At 46.2% G+C, this 11,911-nt stretch overlaps 1 protein-coding gene across 3 annotated transcripts in view; it reads left to right on the top strand.

Moving 5' to 3' along the window:
• MGST3 (microsomal glutathione S-transferase 3) overlaps positions 1-10,895 on the top strand; it is a 28,765-nt gene extending 17,870 nt beyond the window's left edge. For all 3 annotated transcript variants that reach the window (XM_053606650.1, XM_053606651.1, XM_053606649.1), the window contains exons 2-6: positions 4,554-4,677; positions 6,321-6,394; positions 7,230-7,287; positions 9,279-9,351; positions 10,638-10,895. In XM_053606650.1, coding sequence (XP_053462625.1) covers positions 4,561-4,677; positions 6,321-6,394; positions 7,230-7,287; positions 9,279-9,351; positions 10,638-10,774 — 459 coding nt within the window. In that variant the 5' untranslated portion in view covers positions 4,554-4,560 and the 3' untranslated portion in view covers positions 10,775-10,895. The remainder of the gene's footprint in view (positions 1-4,553; positions 4,678-6,320; positions 6,395-7,229; positions 7,288-9,278; positions 9,352-10,637) is intronic.
• The last annotated feature ends 1,016 nt before the right edge of the window (positions 10,896-11,911 follow it).

Here is an 11,911-nt window from a genome sequence, read left to right as displayed (position 1 = left end):
CGTCGCAGCTCACAGCAACCTCCAGCTCTTGGGCTTAGTCGATTCTCTTGCCTCAGCCTCCCGAGTAGCTGGGACTACAGGCGCCCGCTAGAATGCCAGCTGTTTTTTTGCAGTTTGGCCGGGTCCAGGTTTGAACCCGCCACCCTTGGTATATGGGGCCGGCGCCCTACTCACAGAGCCACAGGCACCGCCCAGGGAGGGCATTTCTTAAAGCCATGTAGAGTTGCAGCTTGAATCATTGATTCCACCAGCACCTATGGCCATGTGCTCTGTGCTTGGCCTGGAAGATGGAAGATAGACGTGGTTCCTCCCTCACGGAAGCTTAGCCGCCGTTACAATGGGCTGCTCTTTCCAGGTTTTTCTTGGTTTTGTTTTTTGTTTTTGAGACAGAGTCTCACTCTGTCACCCAGGCTAGAGTGCAGTGGCATCACCACAGCTCACTGCAACCTCAGACACCTGGGCTCAAGCAATCTCTTGCCTCAGCCTCCTGAGTAGCTGGGACTACAGATGTCCACCACCATGCCCAGCTAGTTTTTCTATTTTTAGTAGAGACCAGGTTTCACTCTCACCCAGGCTCCCACCTCAGCCTCCCAGGGTGCCAGGATTACAGGAATGAGCCACCATGCCTGGCCTCTTTCTGTTTTCAGGACAGGTTGCTGTGGCGTACGAAGCAGGATGTCTCCCTTGGTAGGAGTGCAGCTTGTCGGGGAGGGATCTTCTCTCAGGCGGCCTTCCAGCCATTGCTCCTGCACCCAGGCAGGTGTATCCACAGTTCCTGCAGGGAGAGCAGGCATGCTGCTGCCCTGGGCACTCCCTTTGTCCCTATGATTGATTGTGTGTCCTCTGCAAACCATACACTCTGGAGTCAGACTCTGGCTCTCCTTTACTGTTAATTTGCCCTTTGAAGGTCTTTAGAGGGTTCTGGCTCTGGTCGCCCCATCCAGATTCATACTCAAGACATGTCACCCTGACAAAGCGTGAGAAGAGTAACTTTAACTAAGGTGTGAGTGCCCAACAGGTTTAACCTTGCGGATTACATTTACACTTTAACAGAGGAGCTCAGGGGTAAATATTAACTTCCAAATGCCTGCAACAGAGGTGTCTACTCAATAGGCATTTCTCTGTCTTGGCAGCTACCTGCCCTGACCCCTAACAAATTAGAAAAACAGGTCAATGATGAAACTACCAGGTTCTAATGTGTCACCTGACCTACCTGGAGTGTTTGGAAGAAGAATTCTTTCTTTTTTTTCTTTTTTTTTCTTTTTTTGGGAGGTGGCTTGCTCTGGTTGTCCAGGCTGGAGTACAGTAGCTTCATCACAGCTTGCTATAGCCTTAAACTCCTGGGCCAAAATGATTCTCCTGCCTCAGCCTCAGCTTCCTGAATGGCTGGGACTACAAGCACACACCATCAATCACACACAACTGATTTTTCTAGTTTTTATAAAGATGAGGACTTGCTACCTTGCTCAGGCTGGCCTCAAGCAATCCTCCCACCTCAGCCTCCCAAAGTGCTAAGATTATAGGCGTGAGCCACTTGCCCAGCCTGTTTTGAGAAAGAATTCTAAAGTCTACTCTTTTCTTAGCTCTGCCCTATCTCCATTAGCCTCCTTTTCCTTTTCTGTAAAATGGAGCTAACGGGATTTTTGTGAAGTTTAAAAGTGAGCTGAAAGTGCTACCCCAACACGGGTCATCCCCACCCAGCTAGGGAGCCAGGATTCTTCCCAAAGGTTAAGGCTCTGGAAGCAGACTCGCTTGCTTGCAAACTTTGAATGCAAACATGCTTCATTACATTGTCCTTGAATAGGCAGCTTCTGACAGAGGTAGAGGCAGCTGCATTTTAAGTGGCCTATTTGGCTCAAATATGTCGAACTTCAAGGAGAGGCTAGAAAGTTCATTTTTATTTTCAAGAAGTGTTCAGAATTCACACTAACTTTTTATTTTAATAAGTGCCATAGCTTCCTCTATGCTAATTTTTTAGACATAGAAAGAGAAAGAATGAGGGCAGGAAAGCGTGGAGAGGAGCCAGACTGCTCACTGCAACGATGCAGATGGGCAGGGCCTGCTGACCTGACTGGGCCTGTGCTGAGCCCCTGGCCAGCCCTCTCCTGTGTGTGTCCCCTCCCGTCTAAGGAGCGACTCCAGGCACACTCAGCAGCTCGGGGTGCAGGACTTCGAAGGGGAAAACTGATGAGAATTATTGTGAACCCTGGTGGGGAGGTTTTTAGGATGTAGGCCCCAAATGTTATTTTTCTGAGTTAAGAGAAACTTACTTTTAAGGAATTGAGCTGCTTGCCCACTCCACATCACATTTTGAGAAAAAGTGCTCTGATGCCCACATCAGTTTGGCTCTAAATATTCCAGTGGGACTGAAAGGGGACATGGGAACCAAACGAATCTGAAGAATCTGAATCTCGGCTCTGATAAGTTTGTGCTTTAGACCTTGGGGATGTTCCTTAATCTCCGGGCATTCTTTGGGAAGTAGGGTTGTCACCATCTTGTTTGATTTGTGTGTTGGGATGACTGGACACATTTTGGAGCAGGGCGACCTTCCTAGCTTTACAGGAGAGATTGAAGCCAGATACTTACCAGGGATGGAAATTTTGAAGCAGAACACACCCCAGAGCGGCTGACTGTGGCAGCATCGGGCGTGACAGGCGGGCTGCGAAAGGCCTCCTGGAGCATCGCAGGGCTCTGACCCTTCTCCCATGTGGTGGCCAAAGCCCAGAAGTCAGAGGGGTGGCACTGAGGTGCTGCTGTGAGTTCGGGGGCTGCCTCCCACCTGCCGAGTGTTGCTGTCTTTGATGCCCCATCTCTTTGCTTCCTTTTCTCTTCCTTCCTCTGGGGCAGGACCGTTGCTTAAATAGCAGAAATTAGCGAATACTGGAGAATGAGCTGGGATTAGCTTTTTCCCCCCCACATTTTATCATGAAAATTTTCAAACATACAGAAATACTAAAAGAATTGCACATGGAAGATCCGCATAGCTACCACCTAGCGTCTACGATTAACATTTTGCTATATTAGCATGTATAATCATTTCTTTTTGAAACATAAGACCCATATATGTGGATCAAAATAAGTTCTGGACATCAGAACACTTCACGGGGCAAATTTTGAAGTGATGATTTGAGGAGCAACCTAAAGTTCCCCGGAGCTGCCCTAAGCTCGAGAACCAAGCTCTGCTTTCAAAGCACTCAAACTAGGACTTTCCCTATCTGCTGAGATTTCTGTTGCTGGTGCCCAGGACCAAGGGGAGGCCCTCAGGCTCCTGCTCTTAAGTGTCCCCAGGTCTCAGGCAGTGTATATGCTGGTGTGGATTCTGCCTCTTTCCCTCTCACCTCCCCACTTGTTCCTCTTTCCCGTTCTCCCATTCTCTCTTTCTCAGTGAAACAATGTATAGTTTAGCATTTTGCCATGTTAAATATTTTTTCCAAAATGTGAGTTTTAATGGCTGTATCATTCTATAGCAATGACTACTGCAATGCTGTAGATAAATCTCATAAATATAATGTTGATCAAAATAACCCGGGCAGAAAAGAGGAAATATGATATTAATACAGAAGGTGCCAAAATAACGTATACATATTTTAAGAAAGGAAAAAACTGTATTAAATTTCTTTCTTTTTAATTTTTTTTTTTTTTTTTTGAGACAGAGTCTCACTATGTCGCCCTCCGTAGAGTGCCATGGCATTACAGCTCCCAGCAACCTCAAACTCTTGGGTTTAAGTGATTCTCTTGTCTCAGCCTCCCAACTAGCTGGGACCACAGGTGCCCACCACAACGCCCGGCTATCTTTTTGTTGTAGTTGTCATTGTTGTTTAGCAGGCCTGGGTCGGGTTCGAACCTGCCAACCCTGGTGTTTGTGGCTGGTGCCATAACCACTGAGCTACAGGCGCCGAGCCTGTATTAAATTTCTAATATTCAAGTCATGTTTGATTTGTACCATTACAAGCAGTGCTCAACATGACTTGTATTCATCTTCTGTTATGGGTATATGTTGAGTATTACAATTTCAGGACAGTTTTTTCCTATCTTATATATATTTGTGCACCCTCTGTATATGTATACTTTTCTGTGTGTATCTGCATACTTAAGTAATTTTTTTAATTGTTTTATGATTGTGACAATGACCCCTTAGAAACATCAGATTGAGGCTGGGCAAGGTGGCTCACACCTGTAATCCCAACACTCTAGGAGGCCAAGGTGGGTGGATTGCTTGACTTTAGGAGTTACAAACCAGCCTGAGCAAGAGCAAGACCCCGTCTCTAAAAAATAGCCGCTGGGCGTTGTGGCCTCAATTTGGGTGGTTGAGACAAGAGGATCACTTGAATCCAAGGGTTTGAGGTTGCTGTGAGCTATGATGTCACAGCACTCTACTGAGGCCGAAAAAGTAAAACTCTGTCTCAAAAAAAAGGAAACATCAGATTGACTCCACCTCTCTTTGACCTCCATGTATGCATTTGACCTGTATGTAGTACAGTGTCATGCTCCCTAAGGCCTCACTCCATGCGATGCCCACTGCACTGGGGACAGTGACGTTCTTTCTTCCACAGAGCCAAGATGGCCGTCCTCTCTAAGGAATACGGCTTTGTGCTTCTAACTGGTGTGGCCAGCTTTGTCATGGTAGGTTACCTGGGCGTCAATGTTGCGAAGGCCCGCAAGAAGTACAAGGTGGAGGTAAGTGGGAACACAGCCAGAGTTTTTGTAGTCTTCTCGGGGTGGGGGTGGGGCATTTTATCCAAGAACTTGTCTTCAGTCGGGAGGGAGGGGTAAGGACCTGGTGGGAACTGCCAGTTTCAGGACTGTATCTATTAGAAATTCTTCTCCTTTCTATTAGAAATATGGGGCCCTGCTGGGGGGTAGTTTTCGTCTTTTTTTTTTTTGCAGTTTTTGGCCAGGGCTGGGTTTGAACCTGCCACCTCTGGCATATGGGGCTGGCGCCCTACTCCTTTGAGCCACAGGCGCCTTGTTTGACTTTATCTTTCCTTCAGAAAGACCAGGTATGCTGGAATTAGAACAGTATGTTTCCAGCTGGAGCTATTTGCTAGGAAAGGATGTTACTGCATTTGTCTACAGAGGATTAAATGACAACATTGTTTCCTTGCGTGCCACTTTAAAAATAATGTTTGGGGCCAGGCTCAGTGGCTCACATCTGCAATCCTAATGCTCTGGGAGGCCGAGGTGGGGGGATTGTTCAAGCTCATGAGTTCCACACCAGCCTGAGCAAGAGTGAGACCTGTCTCTACTAAAAATGAAAAAACAGGCAGAGGATGGCTTGAGCCCAAGAGTTCAAGGTTGCTGTAAGCTATAATGCATGGCACTCTACCCAGGACACAGAGTGAAACTCTGCATCTAAATAAATAAATCTTAAAATGATTTTCCTTTTTTTCCAAGTAGAAATGAAGTATGTATGGTGCTGAGCTTAGCCTGGAGTTAGAGATTAGACATAGGAAGGTGGACTATTAAATACTTCCTTTTAGTTCTAGCTGCTGTACAAGGAATAATTACTAACATTGTTCCTGGTGAACAATTTTATATGTCTATTTCTGTTTAGCGACTTCTAATTAAACTCCCTCACTAGAGAGAGCTTCATTTAAGTTTTCATATCTAGTTTCTTCCCCTTTCCTCCCCTTCTAATGGAGGTGCTTCCATTAAAATTCTCACACATTCAATTTCTGTTATTCCGTTGGGGAAGTCTTCAAAGAATGTGGTATTTGGTGATTCTTGGGAAAGAGCTATTCCCCTATGGTGTCTTTGTCATGCAACTGAAATCTGCCATTGATATATAATGTCGGTGAAAAGCATGGAGTTTGTCACAGCTGCCTCTATCCCTGGGCCCTACAGCACAGACATACATTTTTTTTTTCTTTAAAGAGAGTCTCATTACGTCACCCTCAGTAGAGTTCTGTAGTGTCACAGCTCACAGCAACCTCTAACTCTTGGGCTTAAGCGATTCTCTTGCCTCAGCCTCCCAAGTAGCTGGGACTACAGGCATCTGCCACAATGCCCGGCTATTTTTGTTGTTGTTGCAGTTGACATGGTTGTTTAGCAGGCCTGGGCTGAGTTGGAACCCACCAGCCCCGGTGTATGTGACTGGCGCCCCAACCACTGAGCTTCAGGCACCGAGCCATACACTCTTGTTCCTGGATACTTTCTAGAAATATTGAATCTGCTTTGGAGAATTGAGAGCCCTGTCGCTGTAAATATTTAAGCAGAAATAGAATGATCCTCTGTCAAGGGAACAAGAGATACTTTGGGATATACTGTTTTTAAGGTTACTTTTTAACTCTCAATACTGAATTGACTGCTTTGTTTAACAGTATCCGACTATGTACAGCACAGACCCTGAAAATGGACACCTCTTCAACTGCATTCAGAGAGCCCACCAGAACACGTGAGTGTCAGCTCTGCCGTGCCCCAGAGACATGTGCAGAGTGGGTGATTTCTGTCCAGTACATCCTGCCTTAGAGCTCTGTATTTGCTGAGTAATACTAATGTTGACCATCATGGGCACCTCGTAAAAAATTATATATGTGAACAGATTGAACATTAAACACACTTAAAAGAGTTGTTAGAATGGTGATCTTTTTTTTAAAATGCCTTTAAATATTGCATTACCCCTACCGTATCCGAAGCATGTCCCATCTAAACTAACACTGACTCTCCCAGTCCTTGAAGTCTGTGAGGAAATGCACTCTACGGCACCAAGTTGTTAGACTCTCCAGGTTGTTAGACTGAGGTCATTTTACTCAGCATGTTCGGAGTTACCTTTAATCCCACGCAAAACCAAAGGAGGTGGGTATTAGTGACTGGGTCTTCGTCCTCCAGTCAGTGTTTATTTTTACTCTCAAGTTTCTAACTTGGCAAGAAAGAATGTAAAGGACTCTTAATTCTACATAGGCACACTTAAATAGGGCACTTTATTTTTTATTTTTTGAGACAGTATCGCATTCTGTTGCCCTGGTGGCTAAAGTACTATTAATGTCAGCCTCGCTCACAGCAACCTCAAACTCCTGGGCTCAAGTGATCCCCCTGCCTCAGCCTCCCAAGTAGCTGGGACTGTAGGTGTCTGCCGCAACGCCCAGTTAATTTTTCTATTTTTAGTAGCGACCAGGTTTCACTTTGCCTCAGTCTGGTCTCAAACTCCTGACCCCAAGTGATCCTCCTTCCTCAGTCTCCTGGAGTGTAAATGGGGCACTTTCTAAGAAGTTTCTTTTTCTCTGTTCCAGGTTGGAAGTGTATCCACCCTTCTTATTTTTTCTAGCTGTTGGAGGTGTTTACCACCCGGTAAGTTTTTCCAGAGTGTTCATCTATTTTGATTTAGCTCACTGAACTATCAATCAGGGAAGGAAGAAGGAAATAAACATTTAATGAACATGAGTGTCTAGGCACCATGTATTTAAAAGGATTTTATTCAATTATTTCTTACAAAGTTCTTAAAATCGGAGGTGGGGGGAGGTTCTTGATTTTTTATAGCTAAGGAAAAATGTCTTGGACACTACTTAACCTTCACAAGGTAAAATAGCTACAGAGGAAAAGAATCAGAATTTGAAACCACATCTATCTCATTCTAAAGGTTTCATATCCATAAGAGATTTCATTTGTCATATTCAATCATTCATGCCACAAACACATATTCACCACCTGAAGTTCTGGCAGTGAACAGAACAAGCAAAGACACCTGTTCTCCTAGAGCTTATCTTTTGGTTGGGTTGCTTGAGATAAAAAGCAACATAGTATGTTAGAAGCTGGTGAGTGCATGGAAGAAAATAAAGCAGGAAGATGGAAAGGGAGTGTAGAGCAGTCATGTCAAGTGGGTTTTGAAGGATGCATAGGAGTTCACCATTGAGATCACTGATGCCTTCTCTGCTCACTGGCCTCCTGCTATTTGTGCCCCTGAGCCATGTTAATAAAAAAAAACATCACGGCTCGACACCTGTGGCTCAAGCGGCTAAGGCACCAGCCACATACACCTGAGGGCGCCCTGGGCTCCATTGCCCTCGTTGGCTTGATGGGCATGACCGTGTGCTCTGCCTTCCAGCATCTTGGTTGGGTTAAAACCGGCGTGGGTGGCGGGTCCAAGTGCTGCCATTAAAGACCAGGTTCGAATCCAGACCCGGGGCCCGCCAAACAATGACGGCTGCAACCAAAAAATAGCTGGGCGTTGTGGCGGGCGCCTGTAGTCCCAGCTACTTGGGAGGCTGAGGTAAGAGAATCGCTTAAGCCCAGGAGTTGGAGGTTGTGTGAGCTATGATGCCATGGCACTCTACACAGGGTGACAGCTTGAGGCTCTGTTTCCAAAAAAAAAAATCATTGTGTCCATGCTCTCTTGCTTTGGGCAGATCACAAGGGCTTCTGAATAGGGTGGCCAGGGAGGAATAGGCTGCTGGGAAGGTACAACTGAGCAAAGGACCTGAGGAAGTAGGTGCTGCCCATGTGTCCAGACATCCAGGCAGAAGCAGCCCAGAGCGAGGCCTGAGGCAAGTGCTCACCTGATGTTTGGTGAGCATTGAGAAAGCCCGTGTTCTTATTGATATTTAACATAACTTAAAGTCAATTCAAACAAAAGCCTGGATGCAGGTAACCTACCCAGCGGCAGCACTGCCAAACAGGGTAGCTCTAGGGAGGGCAGTTTCCCTCACTCTCTCTCCTTTCTTCTTCTCTTCTCCTCTTGATTAACAGCTGGAGTCACCCTAGCAGGGTGCCCAGGGGGAAGGGTCTCTCATCGGAAGATTTTACTTTCTCAAGGGTGCTGGGAACAGGGAGACTTTTCCCTCCATGACCACATTTTCGGGGGCTCACAACATGATACCCTCTTGCACTCTGTCCAGTAGAGCCCTGCCTCAGTGCCGGCTACAGCTAGAGGTGATGTGACCACAGCAGCTGGAGTTTTTAGTCTCATGCTCCAAGGCCCATTTGAGACAACAGGGCTTTTCCTCAAGCCGTGCCTTGGGGACAGTTTCCTCTTCTGGCTAACCCTGAGACTCCAAACCTGCCTGTCCCCCCCATGCCAGGGTTAGCCGGGAGATCTCTCTGTCCCATGTACCTAGGAAGCCAGTGTTCATCACCCAGGTCCGTGAGCTGTTCATAGAGGAATCACAGATCTTTGATTTTCCTAACTGAAACAAGTAACTTAATTCTGCCTAATTTTGGTGGGGAGTAGTTTAGCAAATCCGTGAAGCTGCTGACTTTTGCAGACACATTGAATAATCCACCCCAGGTTAATAAAGGCTTGGGTGTTTCTTTATGCGATGACTAATATAGCCCTTTTATCTTAGCGTATAGCTTCTGGCTTGGGCTTGGCCTGGATTGTTGGACGAGTTCTTTATGCTCATGGCTATTACACGGGAGGTAAGTACATACCGACATCTGCCAAAGGAACAAAATTTAAAATCTGATGCTACTAAATTTCTTCTTGGGGCTTTAAGAAAAAGGGAAATAACTTGACATTTAGGAGAAATTTAGGTGAAAAGTCTATTATCTTCTTTTTTACTAACCTTTGGATAGTAACAAAATTATTTTCACTGAGCATTCTTTTTTTATTTTTTTTTTGATTTTGAGACAGAGTCTCACTCTGTCCCCCTGGGTACAGGGCTATGACATCATAGTTCATAGGAATCTCAAACTCTTGGGCTTAAGCCTCTTATCTCAACCTCCCAAGTAGCTGGGACTACAGGCACCCGCCACAACGCCCAGCTTGTTTTTTCTTTTTCAGTAGAGACGGGGTCTCACTCTTGCTCAGGCTGGTCTCAAACTCCTGGTCTCAAGCAATCCACCTGCCTCGGCCACCCAGAGTGCTAGGATTACAGGTGCAAGCCACCACGCCCAGACACAGCATTTTGTGTGTGCCAACTGCTATTCTAAGAACTTTGCACGTGCTATTTAACCTCACAACAATTCTGTGATATAGATATTATCCCATTTCATAGGTGAAGAACTAAGGCATAAAAACAGTTAAGTATCCAGGTCACGAAGCTACTAAATATGCATGTAAGCTAGTGAACACAGTCTGATCCCAGAGCCCAGCCACTACTGCAAGGGGTGTACCTGAGAGAGAATAGGGGGAAAGACAATTTGGGCTGTACTTACTTTGCAAAAGAGGGAAATACTGCTTAAGGTCCTAGAGCAAAGTTGCTGTGGTTAGTTATACTGTTGGGACACATTACTTGGCGTGCATTACCCATAGCTTTAGGATCTGAAGCTGTCAGTAAGTGTCTGACTTCAGGCCAAGAGTTGGTTAACCTCCTAAGGCCAGGACGTCTAATGTACAACTCCAGATGCCATGTTAGAAGGGCTCGTGAATGGGTGGTGTCTGTAGCTCAGTGGGTAGGGCAGTGGGTAGGGCGCTGGCCCCATATACCAAGGGTGGTGGGTTCAAACCCGGCCCCTGCCAAACTGCAACAAAAAATAGCCAGACGTTGTGGTGGGTGCCTGTAGTCCCAGCTGCTCGGGAGGCTGAGGCAGGAGAATCGCCTGAGCCCAGGAGTTGGAGGTTGCTGTGAGCTGTGTGACACCACAGCACTCTACCCAGGGAGATAATGTGAGACTGTCTCTACTAAAAAGAAGTGCTCGTGGATGTTGAAAGCACCGTAGTTCAGGATCATCCCTGGTAATTTCTGGTCTTTCCTCTTTTTCAGAACCCAGCAAGCGGAGCCGAGGCGCCCTGGGCTCCATTGCCCTCGTTGGCTTGATGGGCATGACCGTGTGCTCTGCCTTCCAGCATCTTGGTTGGGTTAAAACCGGCCTGGGTGGCGGGTCCAAGTGCTGCCATTAAAGAACTGTAGGGGTTTAAAACTCTAATTCATTTAGAATGACTTACCTTTGTTTCCAGTTACATCTCTTTTTTTTTTTCTAAATATAATAAAAACTTATCTGGCGTCAGCCTCATACCTAAACCTCCTGACTCTTAACCACTCATTTCTTTCGGGGTCTCCATCTAAAATCAGTAGCCTCATCCTTCTAGGTGGAGGAGCCACAAGTGTCCTCCCCTCCCCCTGCCAGTGGGTGCTCGTGTAGCATGTGAAGATGAGAACGAGTCTGATTGTGGGAAGATGTTCATAACGCCACAGTGATAAAAAATTAAGGGAAGCCTTTTAGCTGTACTTAGGATATAATCTTATCACTTGCTACTAATACTTAGGATAACAGTAAGGATTTTTTAAAAAAATCTTCATTGGCTCGGCACCTGTGGCTCAAGCGGCTTAGGCACCAGCCACATATACCTGAGCTGGTGGGTTCAAATTCAGCCCGGGGCCCGCCAAACGACGACGGCTGCAACCAAAAAATAGCCGGGCGTTGTGGCAGGTGCCTGTAGTCCCAGCTACTTGGGAGGCAGAGGCAGGAGCATCGCTTGAGCCCAGGAGTTGGAGGTTGCTGTGAGCTGTGATGCCACACCACTCTACCCAGGGCAACAGCTTGATGCTCTGTCTCAAAAAAAATAAATAAAATAATAATAATAAATAAAATGAAATAAATCAAAAAACCATCATTGGAGAGTGAGGAGGCCAGACTAGATCAGCATACACTCCAGTGTGAGTTTATGGGCAATCTTCACCAGCGGAGAGAAAAGCAAGGTTAATAAGGACGGTTTCCATAAAGCTTTGGCTGGTTTTCATTTTTACATCAAAATGTTCCTTTGTGAAATTATGGTGGGGATAAATGGTAGGGGTCTTTTGGTTCTGACTTGAAAAAGTGATACAATTAATAAGCCAGGTTTTTGTTTGTTTTATAAGAAATGCACCCAACAAGCTGGAGAACTTGCTGAGGTTTCCCTTCTCACTGCACAGGTCACAGCAGTAGAGTAGGCCAGCGAGAGCCTGGGGGGGAAGCCAGTCCTCACCTGTGTGTGATGTCCTAATTTGCGAGCCTGGAGGGGAAGCCGGTCCTCACCTGTGTGTGATGTCCTAATTTG

Source organism: Nycticebus coucang, chromosome 10 (genome assembly GCF_027406575.1).
Source record: "Nycticebus coucang isolate mNycCou1 chromosome 10, mNycCou1.pri, whole genome shotgun sequence".
Taxonomy (NCBI): Eukaryota; Metazoa; Chordata; class Mammalia; order Primates; family Lorisidae; genus Nycticebus; species Nycticebus coucang.
This window is presented reverse-complemented; position numbering and strand designations above follow the sequence as displayed.